Raw genomic sequence first — 15,692 nt, 5'->3', positions numbered from 1 at the left:
AAATGCAAATAGTGCTTCCCCTTCCATGGGAGGTGACTAACATGGCAAAGGGACCACTACTTTTTTATTTTTCAAAAAGAAAATCCAATTTTGGGGATTTTTTTTTAAGGCTCCATCATGTTGACGGAGCCTTGCACCAAACTGTTAAAAGCACTGCCAGGAACCAAAGTCAAGGCAGTTCCTGGCAATGCTTTATAAATGACCTGCTGGCAGTCACTAATACATCTGGCAGTCAGCCCCCATACCTGGCAGACAGAGTAATTTACTCCAGGGCTATGGAGGAACAATGGACTGTCTTGCCAAAATATAAATGAGGCCCTAAGTCCAAATACAGAAATCTTGACAGAACGAAGGTGTGAAAATGATCAGGCTAATAAGAAGCCTTCTCTGGATGCAAAATGTAAATTTTTCCCACTCTGAGCTTTTCCTGTGAAAACCAACAGTTTCAGTGGGACTTCGTCAAATGTATATGCAATCTTATAGATTATTGAAACCATTGCTTGGGTTTAACACATTAGTGATGTTATTACTTGTGGTGGACTACCACCACTCCAAACTGAGTAATTCACTTTCTTGCAGTAGTGAGCAAAGTTAGAGGAGACTGAGGGTTGACAGCTGTCTAGCTATTCAAACTATAGCAGGTGGGTTTTGAGGGTAGGCTTTGAGCAATAGAAACATTGATATAGGGGGTCATTACGACCTCGGCGGTCTTTTCAAAAGACCGCCGAGGCCGCGGGAGACAGAATACCGCCATTGCCGGCGGTATTCCTGGCTCCCTATTATGACATTTCCGCTGGGCCAGCGGAAATGTCACATCAACATTGCAGCCAGCTCGTAATAGAGCCGGCGGCAATGCTGATGTGCAGCGGGTGCAGTAGCACCCGTCGCGCATTTCACTGCCTGAAATTTGGGCAGTGAAATGCGCAACGGGGCTATTCCTGGGGCCCCTGCACTGCCCATGCCATTTGCATGGGCAGTGCAGGGGCCCCCAGGGGCACCCCAAGCCCCCTTACCGCCGGCCTTTCACCGCCATGGACAGGCCGGCAGTCGGGGACTCATAATCCCCCGGGCAGCGGTGCTGGCACCACTGCCCTGGGGATTATGACCGCCAGGCGGAATCCTGCCGGGAAAGTGGAGGGGCGGGCGGTATGACCGTGGCAATTCCGCCACGGTCATAATTGCTGGCGGAACACCGCCAGCCTGTTGGCGGTGTTACCGCCAACATACCACCGGCCGCCAGGGTCGTAATGACCCCCATAGTCCAAAACTGACCTGAGGCGTGGTCAATAGGACAGGACAAGGTAGTTGAAAAGTCTCAACTTGTAGTGGTACAGTCAAGATATTGTGTCTGAATGCAGGAAGTGGGATCAGTTTTTGTTTGAGTAACTCAGAGACTTACCGGATGTTTGGCCTTCTAGTGCTTCAAACACAGAGTGAGCAGTATGTGTTGTGCGCCACAGCGTTGAATCCGCAGCTACCAGGGAGTGACATGGATGAATTTGTTAAGGAGACAGGGTTGGCAAGTGTCCTTGTCGCAAAAGTAATAATTATAATAATTTTGCTTTGGAGGGTGGAATTCCTTTAGCAGGATAATAACTTAACCCAGATAATTCATGAACAGTGTTACTAACTCTCTGGAAAGAGGAATGAAAACATTATCTTAATGCTTAATGGCTGGAATTGAGAAGCTTTGTGGGGAGCTGAGCAAGTCTACATGAGCCCGGTAAGGTTACATTCATACCAGAAAGCAATAGAATAAGTGTATTTGGCACACATCAACAGGGCCAGGAAGTGTCATAAAAGCATAGGTAGCAAAATAGATAATCTTGGCCCATAGACTAAAATTCAAAGCACTCCATCCATGAGTCTATTTTACCACTTTCATCAGCTAAAGGTACTATAATAAATAAATGTGTGGAAATTTAAGTTCCAGGTCCATCATGTATGCCAGAAAAAAGGGAGGTTTTATATTGGCATAGCAAATAATTTGTCATATTTGTTATTTTTAACATGACAATGGTAAAATAAAATGTTATTTACCTACGATAATGCCTTATCTGTTACAGACTCTAGCTGGCTGCAGATTTCTTTCCTTAGAGTAATCCCCAGGAGTCATACTGGATCAATAAAGTTTTTTTTCTGCAGTATCTCTGTGAGCCAGTAGGCAACGCCATTCGGCCCCATGTCAGTGCCACTGCTGCCGAAAGTGAAGTGTGCGGTGCCTACATAGGAACCACCCTAGCACACTGACATCAATTGCTTTTTGTGACCTTTATACACTGGAAGCAGACCCATGAATTTTGCTGATGCACCAGTGGGATGACACTAAGGGCTACCTTATATGGAGAAATCAGTTAGAGGAGCGAGGTGGGTCTGTAAGGAATCTGGGGCTAGATAGAGTCTCTACCATACTGAAGGCAAGTAACTTGTGCACCTGATAGAGACTTCTAGCTGCAGATTCCTTACCTTAGATTAGATGCCCTAGAAATATCTCTCAGGAGGCGGGTCTGCGAATAGACTAAGACTGAAGCCCTGGAGGACCAAATGGGCAAAGTGTCTGTCACAACAATGTGACTGTCCAGGCAGTAGTGCTTGGTATGCGTGTACAGACAAAATACTACTACAATCAATTTACTGTAATGTTGTGTAACTTGTTCATCATTTTTTAAATTTAAGAGCAATGTAGACTGTGCTAGATATTTACCAAATTATTACTATTTTATTTCTCATACTTGGGGAGGCGCAATGCATTAGAAGAGACCACAAAAACAAATCTATTTGCTTACTTAAACCATCTGCACCTAAAACATCAATAAGGACCACAGGACCACACCAAAACCTTGCAGAAAAATAAACAAAACAAACATCACTACACTAAATACAAAAACATCCATACAACATGAAATGCAGCCCAACTGGAAATGTCACAAGATGCTGCTGCAAATATTATTCAAGTCAGGTGCAACCACACACAGTAACAAACACTTGCTTATTTTCTTCTACAAATTCAATGTAGGTAGTGAACGAATAAGTGCCTATTTTATTTAACAAATTTAAAGACTACCATGGGACCTTGTGGTATAGCTGCTTTAAACCGAAGTGAAGGATATTCAGAGTATTTTATATATAAGAATATATAAATTTTGCAGGACATTTAAAAACAAGAACCGTTTTTACTAAAAGTAAAATGGACCAATAACCATCTCTCAACACCTTGCTTACTATATTGTTCTTGTTTATGCTGAGTGAAAGTTTAATTTCCATATTACACTATTCAGTGGTAGTTTCAACTGCGTAAGAACAAAAAAGTATTTTTCATACGTCTCAACAAGGTCACATACACTGTACATCCAGTGTTTTGAGTCACATTGGTCTCCCATATGTTTATTCTGAAAACAGCAATACATATTCCTACATGATTTTAACCTCAAAAATATGACTGCAGTAATGATGACACTATTCAAACTTTAAAATGACGTTATGTAAATAGTGAGGTTATTTCATTTAGAACAGATTACAAAACAGACTCCTGTATAAATTTAGGAAGGCTAATCTTGACAAGTGATACATTATGTATTACAAAATGTTATTATGGTAACTTATATGGGCCATGTTAGTTCATATTTTCAAAGTTAACAGAATTGCTGTTGCCAAGGAGGTCGCCATACTCCTTAACATTTTAGGGAGAACTGAGGCCCCCACTGTTTATTTGAAATACCTTAATGCGCCGCTGAATGGAACTTATATCTGGACGTTCATTGCTGCTGCTGTCTAAATGCCTGTAGAAAAATTAAAAGAAAAAAATGCATGACCATAAATGTTGGGGTACGACAACAATATTAACATATACCTCAGGGTCCCTTGCTCCAAAGAATAGCTGGCAGGGAGTAGATACAGTATTCAAGAAACATTTTAAAGTACTATGAATCTCCTGAGGGCCAAATCTCAAATTTATACAAGGTGCTCTGAATGTCCCTACAAGTTAGAACGTAGGGGGCCTAGAGTATGACTACTGACAAAATTAAAAGTTTCCAATAGATGAATATGCTCTGGGGTGTGCCTCTTCATACCAAACCAGGATTCTGCAAGAAGAGTTCTACTCATCATGCAACAATCAGATTGCCTAATGGGGTGGAAGGGTAAATGGCAAAGAAGGCTACTTTTAGTAGCTGTTGCTTAAAGACAATCATGCACAGTGTCCTTGGGAATGGGATGAAAAATTCAAATTACTGACAATAAAGGTGGGTGAAGGTTAGCTTCCAAAAATTCAGACCCAGAGTGCCACCTTAGTTAGAAAAAGTTTAGCTTTAAGGATACACTGCAAATAGATGTAAGAAAAAGGGCAATAGAAAGAAGTGGATTCCAAAACCCTACGAACTACTGAGAAAAGGCAAAACACAAGGTGTACCTACTGCAAGCCATGCTGTTTCAATTGTAATCACCACAACCACGACAAAAGAAAGTAACATATGGGGACATATAAGGAGTGTTGGACTCAAATGCCTGAGTACAAAATAGGCACTAAATCTTATAAACGGATTTTGATTTTTGTTGTGCAAAAGAAAATAAGTTACTTACCTGTAACTGTAGTTCTCCAGTATTGGTATCTTTCATAGATTCACATGCTTGAATCATTCCCCGTCGTCGAAGTGGGAGTCCCACGGTACATAGAAAGCAATAAATAGAGAAAAACCTTTCTTTTCTTTTTTTTTTTTTTTTCTTTTCATTGAAGTCAATAGGAAAAAACATATTCAATTGTAGAACTATCAGCCTCTTTAGAAAGAGCCCAAACTTCAGCCAATCAGGCGCGACCACCCTCTTAGAACCCTCAGCACAGAGGCTCAGTCTGTCAGATTTCTCCGCACTAGTGTACACAGGAAAAAATTCCAGAAGGTGAGCCTCTCTGGGGAGGAGGGTGGGTCGCATGTGAATCTATGAAAGATACCAATACTGGAGAACTACAGTTACAGGTAAGTAACTTATTTTCTTCTCCAGTATTAGGGTATCTTTCATAGATTCACATGCTTGAATCAGAATAGTCAGCAGTAAATGGATAAATTATTATTTTCTTGTAGTACCAACAGAACGCATAAATATATTGCATGTTGACTGAATGTATATAAGCGATTAAATCTGCAAATTAAGAGCTAACCATTCCTAAGTACATGTAGTATTCATCCATTATATACAAATCTATATATAAACATTTATACATATACATATATATTCCATGTAGCAAAGAAAAATATGAATACCTCTAACTGCATATAAGAAGGATATACTCTAAATTACATATGAAATGAGACACAGAGGACGGAGGGTAAGGCTTATAGGCTCACCTTATGTTTACAAATTGCGCAAAACCGCTTGTCCTACCGCAGCATCCACCTTGTCCGTAGCTTCCAGGCAGTAATGCTGGGTGAAAGTATGAGGACGTGTCCATGTCGCTGCCTTGCAGATTTGGTCCAAAGGAATTCCAGCGAACAGAGCCGTGGAAGTGGAAACTGCTCTAGTGGAGTGCGCCCGGACCTTAGATGATAATGGCTTTCCCGCCAACTGGTGGGTCAACTGAATGGCAGCAGAAATCCAACGCGCTATAGTTTGTTTAGTAACTGCGCTACCACGATTGACCTTTCCAAAGCTGATAAACAACTGTTCAGATTTACGGAAAGCAGTTGTTCTATCTATATAGAACTTTAAACAGCGCTTAATGTCGAACGAATGCAGAGCTCGTTCAGCTGCCGTTTGAGGATTTGGAAAAAATGTTCGCAGAACTACTGGTTCGTTTAAGTGAAAAGATGATGGAACTTTAGGTATAAACCTTGGATTTGTTCTTAAAATGACCACCTCCGGCTTGAATTGAAGGAAAGGTGGAGAAATTGTAAATGCCTGGATATCACTGACTCTCCTTGCCGATGTCAAGGCTAAAAGAAGGGCCGTTTTAAAAGAAACGAACTTCAAATCCACTCTATGAATAGGCTCGAACGGATGTTTCATTAATTGGGAGAGCACAATGTTCAGATGCCATTGTGGTGCAGGACGGTGAATTGGTGGATATTTTCTGAAAAAACCTTTAGGAAATTGTTTGATTATTCTGGCAGACCATAGTGAAGGTGACTGAGAGGTCCGTCTGTAACGAGATATGGCAGCCAAATGCACTTTAATCGATGAATGCGAAAGACCGGATTTGGCCAAATGTAATAAATATGGCAAAATCTGTTCAGGGGATGATGACAGAGGATGGATGCTGGAAGCAGCGCACCACAAACAAAACCTCTTCCACTTGAATTTGTATGTGCGATTTGTAGACTGGGCTCTGGCACAGGCAAGTATCTCTCTGCACTCCGGAGGAATATTCAAACCATCAAATTCATAGAATTCAGGAGCCAGGCTGATAAACGAAGAGATGTCGGGTTGGGATGACGAACCTGACCCTGGCTCATTGTTAGCAGATCCGGAATTGCCTTCAGCCGAATGTGAGGTTGTTCCGATAGCAATAGAAGTTCTGTGAACCAGAACTGGCGTGGCCATCTCGAAGCGATTAGAAGAATCCTGCATCGTTCCCTCTTCATCTTTAGCAGAAGTCTCGGGATGAGTGGAAGCGGGGGAAAAGCGTATGCATAAATCCCTGACCATCTGATCAAAAACGCATTCCCTCTTGAACCCCTCTGCGGATGCCAGCTTGACAAGTGTCGGCATTTCTTGTTGTCCTTGGTCGCGAATAGATCTATGGTGGGCTTGCCCCAAAGGTGAAAGAGATTGTCGAGAACCGACTGATTGATTTCCCACTCGTGGCAGCTGGTTCGATTCCTGCTCAAGGCATCTGCCCAGATGTTGGTGATCCCTGGGAGATGTTCTGCTCGGATGGTGATTCCATGCTGAGTTACCCAATGCCACAGCTCCTGTGCCTCCAGGGATAATGCTCGAGATCTTGTGCCTCTTTGTTTGTTGATATAGTGCATGACCGTGGTGTTGTCTGTCCTTATCAACACTGAAGAGTCTTTGATGTTCATGAGGAAGGATTTGAGTGCCAAAAACACCGCTCTGAGCTCTAATACGTTTATGTGGAGAGTTGATTCTTGCATAGACCATTTTCCCCTCACGGAAAGATCCTGTAAATGAGCACCCCATCCCTCCAGGGATGCGTCCGTTGTTACTATGTGCATGGTCCTGTCTTTCAGAAATGACAGCCCGTCTGAGACTAGGGGAGTTTCTTTCCACCACGTGAAAGCCTGTTTCGCTGCAGGGGTGATTTGTACTAGCTCGTCGAAAGAGCCTTCTGTCTGTTTCCACTGGTTGTCTAGTTGTTGTTGAAGAGTCCTCATGTGGAGGCGACAGTTCCTTATCAATGGAATGCATGACGATAGTATCCCTAGAAAAGACTTGTAAGTCCGTACTGAAACGGACCTTCTTTTGCTGAGCCGAGCTGCTAAGTTTCGAAGTCTCTGTCTTCTGTCCTGTGAAGGAAAGGCTTTTGCTTGTAAAGTGTCCAAGATGGCTCCTAGAAACGTGATGTTCTGAGTGGGCTCTGTGTGAGACTTGGGGTAGTTGACCGACAAACCCAAAGCTCCGAAAAGGGAGAGACATGTTTCCGTATCTCTGGCAGCCTTCGACGCTGTACGTGCTTTTATTAGCCAGTCGTCTAGGTAAGGGAAGACCTGTACCCCTAATTGCCTGAGGTGGGCTGCCACTGGCGCCAAAACTTTGGTGAACACTCTTGGAGGCGACTTGAGGCCAAACGGAAGTACTCTGAACTGGTAGTGAATGCCTGCGACCCTGAACCGCAAGAATTTCCGATGATTGGGGTGAATTGGAATGTGAAAATATGCGTCCTGAAGATCTAGCGAGGTCATAAAATCCCCTCGATTGAGGAGGCTCAGAACGTCTTGAAGAGAGATCATGCGAAAAGATTGCTTCTTGAGGTATTTGTTGAGCGATCGAAGATCGAGAATAGGTCTCCAATCTCCGTTCTTCTTCCGGATAAGGAAAAAACGGGAGTAAAAACCTATTCCCCTCTGATTTCTTGGTACGATCTCTATTGCTCCCTTGCTCATTAAGATAGCAATCTGTTCCATAAGCTCGTTGAGGTGGGCTGGCGGGGGGCCTCCTGGTGGTACTTGAGGAGGAGACTGGTTGAATTCTAGTGTATGCCCCCGCTTGATAATGTCCAAAACCCATCTGTCTGTTGTTATTCTGGACCATTGATGCAGAAACCCGGAAATTGTGCCCCCTATACGAGTGTTGGTGCAGGGGCTGGGTGCAGGCATTTGATGAGGGTCACTGCTTTCTAGTCGTATCCTTGGGTCTGAAAGCAGATTTTCCTCTTGTTTGCTGTCTGAAGCGAGCTGATGTTTGCTGGCGAAAGGAATGCTGTTGTTGCTGGCCATACGTTGAGCGATATTGGCCTTGGTAAGAGGAGTACGGTCTATATTGTTGAAAGCCTCCTCTGTGAGAAAAAGTACCTCTCCCTCTCGCTCCTCGAAAGGGTTGCCTCTTGTACTGAAGCGCTGCAAGTGACCTGGCTGTTTCAGTGTCTGACTTGATCGACTGCAATGCATCGTCGACATGTTTTCCAAATAAAAGTTCTCCATCATATGGCCTGTCTAGAACTTTCAACTGAACTTCGGGCCTAAAAGAGGTAGCCTTTAGCCACCCTTGGCGTCTGAGAACCGCAGCACCGGCCAATTGTCTAAAACCTGTGGAAGAGACATCAATGGCAGAGTCTATGATTTCGGCCGAAATCTTTTCTCCTTCTTGAAGAATTCTGCGTGCTTCTGCTCTACTGGATTCAGGTATCATGTCAATGAATTGTGACATGTCAGACCACATCTGATGATCGTATCTCCCCAGTATTGCTAGAGAGTTGGCGGCTCTAACAGTGGTGGCAGCCATGGTTGAAATTTTTTTACCTATGGAGTCCAGACGCCGTCCTTCCTTGTCTGGAGGTGCGGTCAGAGAAGCTGACGGATTCCTGGATCTTCTCTGTGCTGCCAGGGAGATAACTGAATCCGGTTTAGGGTGGCTGATTAGACATGCTGGGGAGTTGTCAGGTGCCTTATATTTCTTTTCTAGCCTGGGCAAGACTGCAGGAATGGAGGACGGAGTCTGCATGACCTTTAAGCCTTCTTCCCAGATGAAGTCGACAATGGGAATGGCCCTCACTGATTTTCTTGTGTCCTCTTTAAAGTCATAAAGAAAACAATCTGATTGTTTAGACGTAATCGGTAGCTGGAATCTCTTGGCAGCTCTCTCCATGACAGAATGGAAACCTCCAATGTCCTGCGGAGGAGAGTCTACTGGCGGTGGTGTAGATGGAGATGGAGTCTGAATCTGGTACTCATCCCATTCTGGTATTAAAGAGTCTGAATCTTGTATCTCCCCTTCTTCCCGTTCCTCTTCGGATGACGGTGAGCCAATGCTCTGAACAGAAGGAGGTACTGTGATAGGGTCTGGAAATGTGGAAGGTCTAGCCGGAGTGGACACTGGTGTCTGCTGAGGCTGCACCGGTGTGGAAGAACCAGGCGGGGGAAACCTCACATAATAGTCCTGCATCATTTGCTGAAGGTTGTTAATTAATGATACCGGCATTTGTACTGTCTCTTCTGATTGTTCGAAATGCCCTTGATCCTGTTGGTGGGAAAATTGCTGAAGATCCTCCTCTTCATCCTCTTCTTGGCATTTTATACGTAGTTCGGACGGACTACGCGCTACCGGAAAAAATCCGTCATCCGAGTATCCATCGCCATCATCATCATCATCAGCAAAAAGATGCTGCGGAGGGACGGTGTAACCTTGCTGGGCGATATATGCGATGGTTGTAATATAGAGGACCTTACTTGTACAGGCAAAACCCTTTGCGGAAGGTAAGGTGATGTTCCAGGAAAATGACCCGTCGACGGAGCTGTCGTCGACGGAGCGGGCGTCGACGGAGCGGGCGTCGACGGAGCGGGCGTCGACGGGACCGTCGGTGTAGTTGGTGGTATCATCGTCGACGAAGTAGCCGTCGACAAAGCCAATGTCACTGCGTCACCCGTCGACGGGGTTGACAACGACGGAGTTTTCATGATCCGGTGCGTCGACGGAATCTTCGTCGGCGAAAGCGACGGCGACCGCCTGAACCTCTTCGTCGATGAATGTGTCAATGGTAAAGATTTTAACTTCTTACCCGTCGACGGCTTCTTAATGATCTTCAAGGTTTGCGACGACGACGGACCATACTTAAGGCTCACCGATGTTATCGTAGTAGACGACAGCGGAGATGAAGTCACTATCATCGGAGACGGAGGGGCTGTAAACGTAGCCGTCATCGTAGTCGTCGTCACCGGTAGAGCTGTCGTCGATGGAGCGCTCGTCGACGGTGTCGATTTTTTGGACGTCGACGGAGGCAGAGAACTGGAAGGCTTTTTAAGCTTCTTTGAACAAGAAGCAGGTGTTGATGGTTCCAAGTGAACCCTGCCACTTGCTACCTTAGATGTTGAAGGTAGATCCCCAGTGTCCTTAAAAGCATGCAGCTTCTTGGCTGACTTAGTGCTTGCAGGGGATAGGCTCTCCACAGACCTCTTTCTTTTCTTTGAGGTCACTGCAGTGTCACTGTCTTCTTCAGAAAGAGCTTCTCTTGCCTTCTTTTTCTGGAGCCAAAGTAGGAGCCTGGCTTCTCTGTCCCTCAGAGTCTTATTAGGAAAGGTCCTGCAGATCTTACAGTCCTTGACCTTATGCTCTGGATGTAAGCAATAGATACATTCCTTGTGAGGGTCCTCACAGTGAAGTCTCAATTTGCCACAGGTCCCACAAGGTCTAAAAAGGCCCTTTCTTGTAGACATGGTGGAAAAAAGTATTGAAGAAAAAAACTGAATTGAAATTCTCTAAAGATTTCTCTTGAAGAGATGGAAAACTGAGCAGAGCTCAGGGAGACTCCCTTACACACGACGTGCGGTAGAAAATCTGACAGACTGAGCCTCTGTGCTGAGGGTTCTAAGAGGGTGGTCGCGCCTGATTGGCTGAAGTTTGGGCTCTTTCTAAAGAGGCTGATAGTTCTACAATTGAATATGTTTTTTCCTATTGACTTCAATGAAAAAAAAAAAAAATGAAAACAAAGGTTTTTCTCTATTTATTGCTTTCTATGTACCGTGGGACTCCCACTTCGACGACGGGGAATGATTCAAGCATGTGAATCTATGAAAGATACCCTAATACTGGAGAACAATGTGACCACATCCTTTTGCTTGTATGGACCTTTTATTAGTGTGAAGGAGGGGGAGGGTTAGACAGAGAAGTCTAAAGGCAAGAAAGCAAACATGGCTGAAACACATGAAGACATAAGAGAGTTGAAACTAAAATATGACAAATGCTCAAATGCAACAAAAGGAAAATAATAGTGGCCATGAGAGAAAGTAAAAACTCGAACACAGAAAACACAGAGAACAAATTTAAGACAATAGGTGAGAAAATACAAGCAGTAATGGCTGCATATCCATAGATTTACATAGGATGATATAAAACAGTTAACTAAAATGGCATTATTAGGTGAGGGTTTTCTTGTTGCAGGGACATCAACATCTTTGTTTTCAATGATGAACCCTGAATATCGGTCAACTAAAATGATTTTAACAAAGGAGTTTCGAAAATGTACTTACTTATGATATACAATATTTTATGACAATTTGGCTTTTTGGAGGATTTTACTCAGAAAAGGAAGCAGTTCTATAATACAGTCACTTATCAGTCAGATGCAATCACACAGTATATAATGCCATGTTTCTGAAGCTGCAGTGTTTAGAGTCTCAAGGTTTCATTTTGAGCAACTTAAATGGATATCCTATTTGACATGTTTCTTTGAGGTTCCAGTATTTTGTTGAGTTACCACAAACGTCAAATCAAAATATGAAGCCAAACAGGTCTTCCTTTGAGAATCACCATTTCAAACTATAACACTACTCGTTTGCTTCTGGATCCTAACTGATTATTCGCCACATAGCTTGAATGACAATACAATACAATAGGCAATGGAGAAGATAGACAAGACAATTACGGTCTCAATACGTGTGACCCCATTTAATCCACAGCAATCACCAATTGGGGAGAAATACGGGAGGATTACCACGTGCATCCTTAGGGAAACTTTCAAAATTGAAGAATTACTGGGAAGTTAGAAACACTATTTCTCAATAGAGATTCACCCACAGTCTGGCTGGTTTCAACATCCAAAATGTCTGAAATATGTCATATCAGCTCTGGCCCATCAGTCCTGTTACAGGCCTCATCAGAATTATAGGGCACTCATAATGGCAGATTTTGTTGGGTTAAGGACAACGAAGGACTTCCACAGCATGTAAGTTCTTCAGATGAGAAGTGTAACAAGGGTACTGCTGATGTTTATGTTGCTTAAAGTTTGAAGGATTTACATAATCTGCCATAGAGACCTTTTGGGGAGGTTTGTTTCAACTACTATGCACTGGGGCGAGGATGCTCTTTTTACTTGTCTTGCAATATGAAACGCTGAGAAGTAGAGGAGCCTATTATACTTACTTGTATAGTTCTGCCAAGAAGATATCAAGGCTTTGAAGTTCTTCAAAGAGAGCTAGGAAGCAAATGAAGAAATATTAATTGTTAAATAGACCACTGAAGTTTGACTACTCAAAGTAACTTACAAATAAATGTGTCTGACTCTTCCTCCAGCCCCACACAAATTATAAAAATTCATCAGAAGAAGCAGTAGTTTCTAAAAACCTGTTTCTAAAAAGGGTTTATCTAAAAAAGGCTAAAACAAAAAATTGTACACAGGATGTCTGTGAGCAGATGAACAGGAAAACCAGGTTATTCCTTATAACAGCAGTACTAGCAATATAATTACCAAAGTAAACCATCAATCTATCCGCTGTGTATTACAAGTGAGGAAAGATACTGAGTTAAAATGTTTGCAATGTTCTCCAAACCTGAAAGTTCAACATATCATACCAAGTAGTTGGGCTGTTTCCCACTGAGAAACTGCCTCTGTTTCAGCTTGAGATACTTAAACCTCTGAGGGTGTTATCTCAGAAGTGGGTGGTATAAAATAATGTGCTACGAGAAGAAATTTAAGATGACATTTGTCTCCTCTAAAGTGCGCATGAAGCTGTAAAATTACGCATACAGTTCAGTTGGAATGTTAGTCTATAATCAAGATATTCTTGTCATTCCTTATTTCACAGATGTACTGCTGCTTTAAGAGAATGATCCCCTGGCTGAAAATATATTAGACTGTAAGCCTTGAAGGCACCATACTGGACATGGAGTCAGCATCACACAACTCCATGCAATTATATTTCAGCACATGAAAAAAAGTGAGGGAAATAGGTTAGCTTGAGCTGGACTGTATTATAAGGCATTTGGATTAAGAGTTCAAATAAAGGTTGAGAGTTGAGGAGATGAAAGGCAGGGAACGTAGGGTATTTGACGTAAATTCTAACATATACACAAGTACAGGATTTAACAATTGAATCAAAGTGATTTCTGCTTAAAGGGGCTACAGTAGCCATAAGAACTGTTTAATGCATTTTTTGATTCTTTGGTTTTATAGTGTCTACCGTCCCCATTTACCAGATGTCATATATATGCTTGAATGGAAAGCCGCCCTTCCTTCCACTAGTTAGGTCCCATTAGACTTTATGGATACTATTAAGCACTAGTAGCTCCTCCTGTTCTATGTTTCTGTCAGATATCAGAGGCAGACAATGATGTGCCCATAGAAAATATGCTGTGGCACCTTGGAGAATGTAGAGGCATGTGTTGAATAATGGAAGGTGTGAGGTCTCAGGCCACACTTTGGATTGAACTAAGTGGCTTGCCAGTAACCATATAATTCTTATACTGTTGAAAACTGTTTTCATTAGAGGGGCCAACTGGGTTTCTATAAGCAGATGATAGAGCTACATCCTAACATGTGCTTCCATGTAAGGTGTGATACCTGCAACAAGGCTCTCTCATGAGGCTGTTATTAAGAACCAAAAGAGAAAAAAAAATCTGTTTGATCAACAAACAAACAATGAAATCCCTATTGGTGTGCTACAGGAAACAGCAAAATTAAACTATGCACAAAAGTAGCCATACTGAGGGTACTTGCTTCCTCTGGCACTTCCAGGAAACTTTCAGTACAGATATCAACATCTTACCAACGGTAAACTATGCTCACTAACAATTTGTTTTTCATTTTTGCAATGAAGGCTCTGCTCTTGGGAGCAGGGGTTTTGTCTGAGATTTTGTATTATGTTGTATTAAAAGGAATTTCGTAGAACAGGGTTCAAGTACAGGTGGACACCTCAGCAATTTAGAAGAGACATGCTGAAGAATTACTGCTGGGATATCAAACCCGAGGGGAAAAAACACAAAGGAGAGTAAATGAAGCAAGAGGATATACACAAAAATGAAAAAGCAGTGGGATAAGCTGCAATGAACAAAGAAGAAGGAAGAGGATGAAGATATGATGGCAACAGACTGAATCCTGATTGAGAGAAAAACTAGTTTTCTATGGGAAGCATTAACTTGAAGGCCTCACTAAATGAGTCAAGAAGATTCAAAAGATAGTAAAAGACAAAAAAAGGTCCTCTCTGGGTCAGCTACTGCAATCTTCGGCTTGCACGAAACGCTGTATTCAAAAACAGAATGGGGTGCATAAACAGCTGGGGCTGGAATGTTATAGGAAAACATTGCAAGAGCCATCACAGGATCATAGTACTGACACAAAGTTCAGAAAAACAGCAATGCTCAGCATGAGTAAATCAAATCCAAGTATTTATAAAATGGGGAGAACAGGGAACTGCTGAGTGGCTTACCAAGGTTTAAGAACTCAGCCTTATACCCAATGCATGTACTTTGCCAGAAAGTGTATAGTTTTTTTGGTTTTGTTTAAACATTTAGTGAAGCCTTTTTTTATGTGGTGACAAAGGATGGCGTTGCTCCCAATAGTTGGGAAAAAGAGAGCCAGGATTTAGGCATACATTTCCTTTTAACGGAGTTATGCTTGATATCTTATGGTCAGAATAGCAAAGGCATTTTGAAAGACAATAGTCTTTCTTTAAAAGAATGAGCGGAAGTAAAATGAAGACATTCTATTCTCAAAATAATTACTATTGATTGTGACTGCCAACCTCGACCCATTAAACCAAGCAATCTGCAGAAAGCGGGTCCTCCTTTAATGAGATCTCCATAAAGGAAGCTACCACAAAAATACCAAACCCTATAACCCTTCTCCCACTTCAAGATCCGATCCCAGTGTGCCTACCCAAAGACACGCACTAAAACCCTCCCTTGAAAAATAAAAACAAAGAAAACAAATGCTGACTAAAAAAAGACATGATTATCTATTACTGGTTAACATCCTTCCTATTACTGACTGAAGACATCTAATACTGTGTTGCCTCACAACTAAACTGTCACATTTTAAGAGTGATCTTTTGAATGGCCTCCAATCAGGATCACAGCTGCTCCAAATAGTTGATAACACAGTGTGCTTCCTAGAAAAGTACACCCCTCCACCTCCTTATTCTGACATACCGCTCGTTGGCCTTCAATACTATCAGTCACCTCATCCATACCAACATTCTAAAAGATTCCATGGGATTAGATGGAAAAATACTCAGATAGTTTTCTTCGCTTTGTGAAGATTGAAAACAACAAATACAAATAAGGCACAGCCTGTTCCTCAGTGTACCATCTTT

The 15,692-nt window shown here is 42.5% G+C and overlaps 1 protein-coding gene across 4 annotated transcripts in view; it reads right to left on the bottom strand.

The window, feature by feature from the left end:
- NT5C2 (5'-nucleotidase, cytosolic II) overlaps positions 1-15,692 on the bottom strand; it is a 338,739-nt gene that overhangs the window by 84,136 nt on the left and 238,911 nt on the right. For all 4 annotated transcript variants that reach the window (XM_069239484.1, XM_069239485.1, XM_069239486.1 and 1 more), the window contains 2 exons: positions 12,526-12,577; positions 3,719-3,779 (listed from right to left, as the gene is read on the bottom strand). In XM_069239484.1, coding sequence (XP_069095585.1) covers positions 3,719-3,779; positions 12,526-12,577 — 113 coding nt within the window. The remainder of the gene's footprint in view (positions 1-3,718; positions 3,780-12,525; positions 12,578-15,692) is intronic.

This window comes from Pleurodeles waltl, chromosome 6, assembly GCF_031143425.1.
Source record: "Pleurodeles waltl isolate 20211129_DDA chromosome 6, aPleWal1.hap1.20221129, whole genome shotgun sequence".
Taxonomy (NCBI): Eukaryota; Metazoa; Chordata; class Amphibia; order Caudata; family Salamandridae; genus Pleurodeles; species Pleurodeles waltl.
Note: the sequence above shows the minus strand (reverse complement) of the source record. Positions and strands in the feature narration are given on the sequence as shown.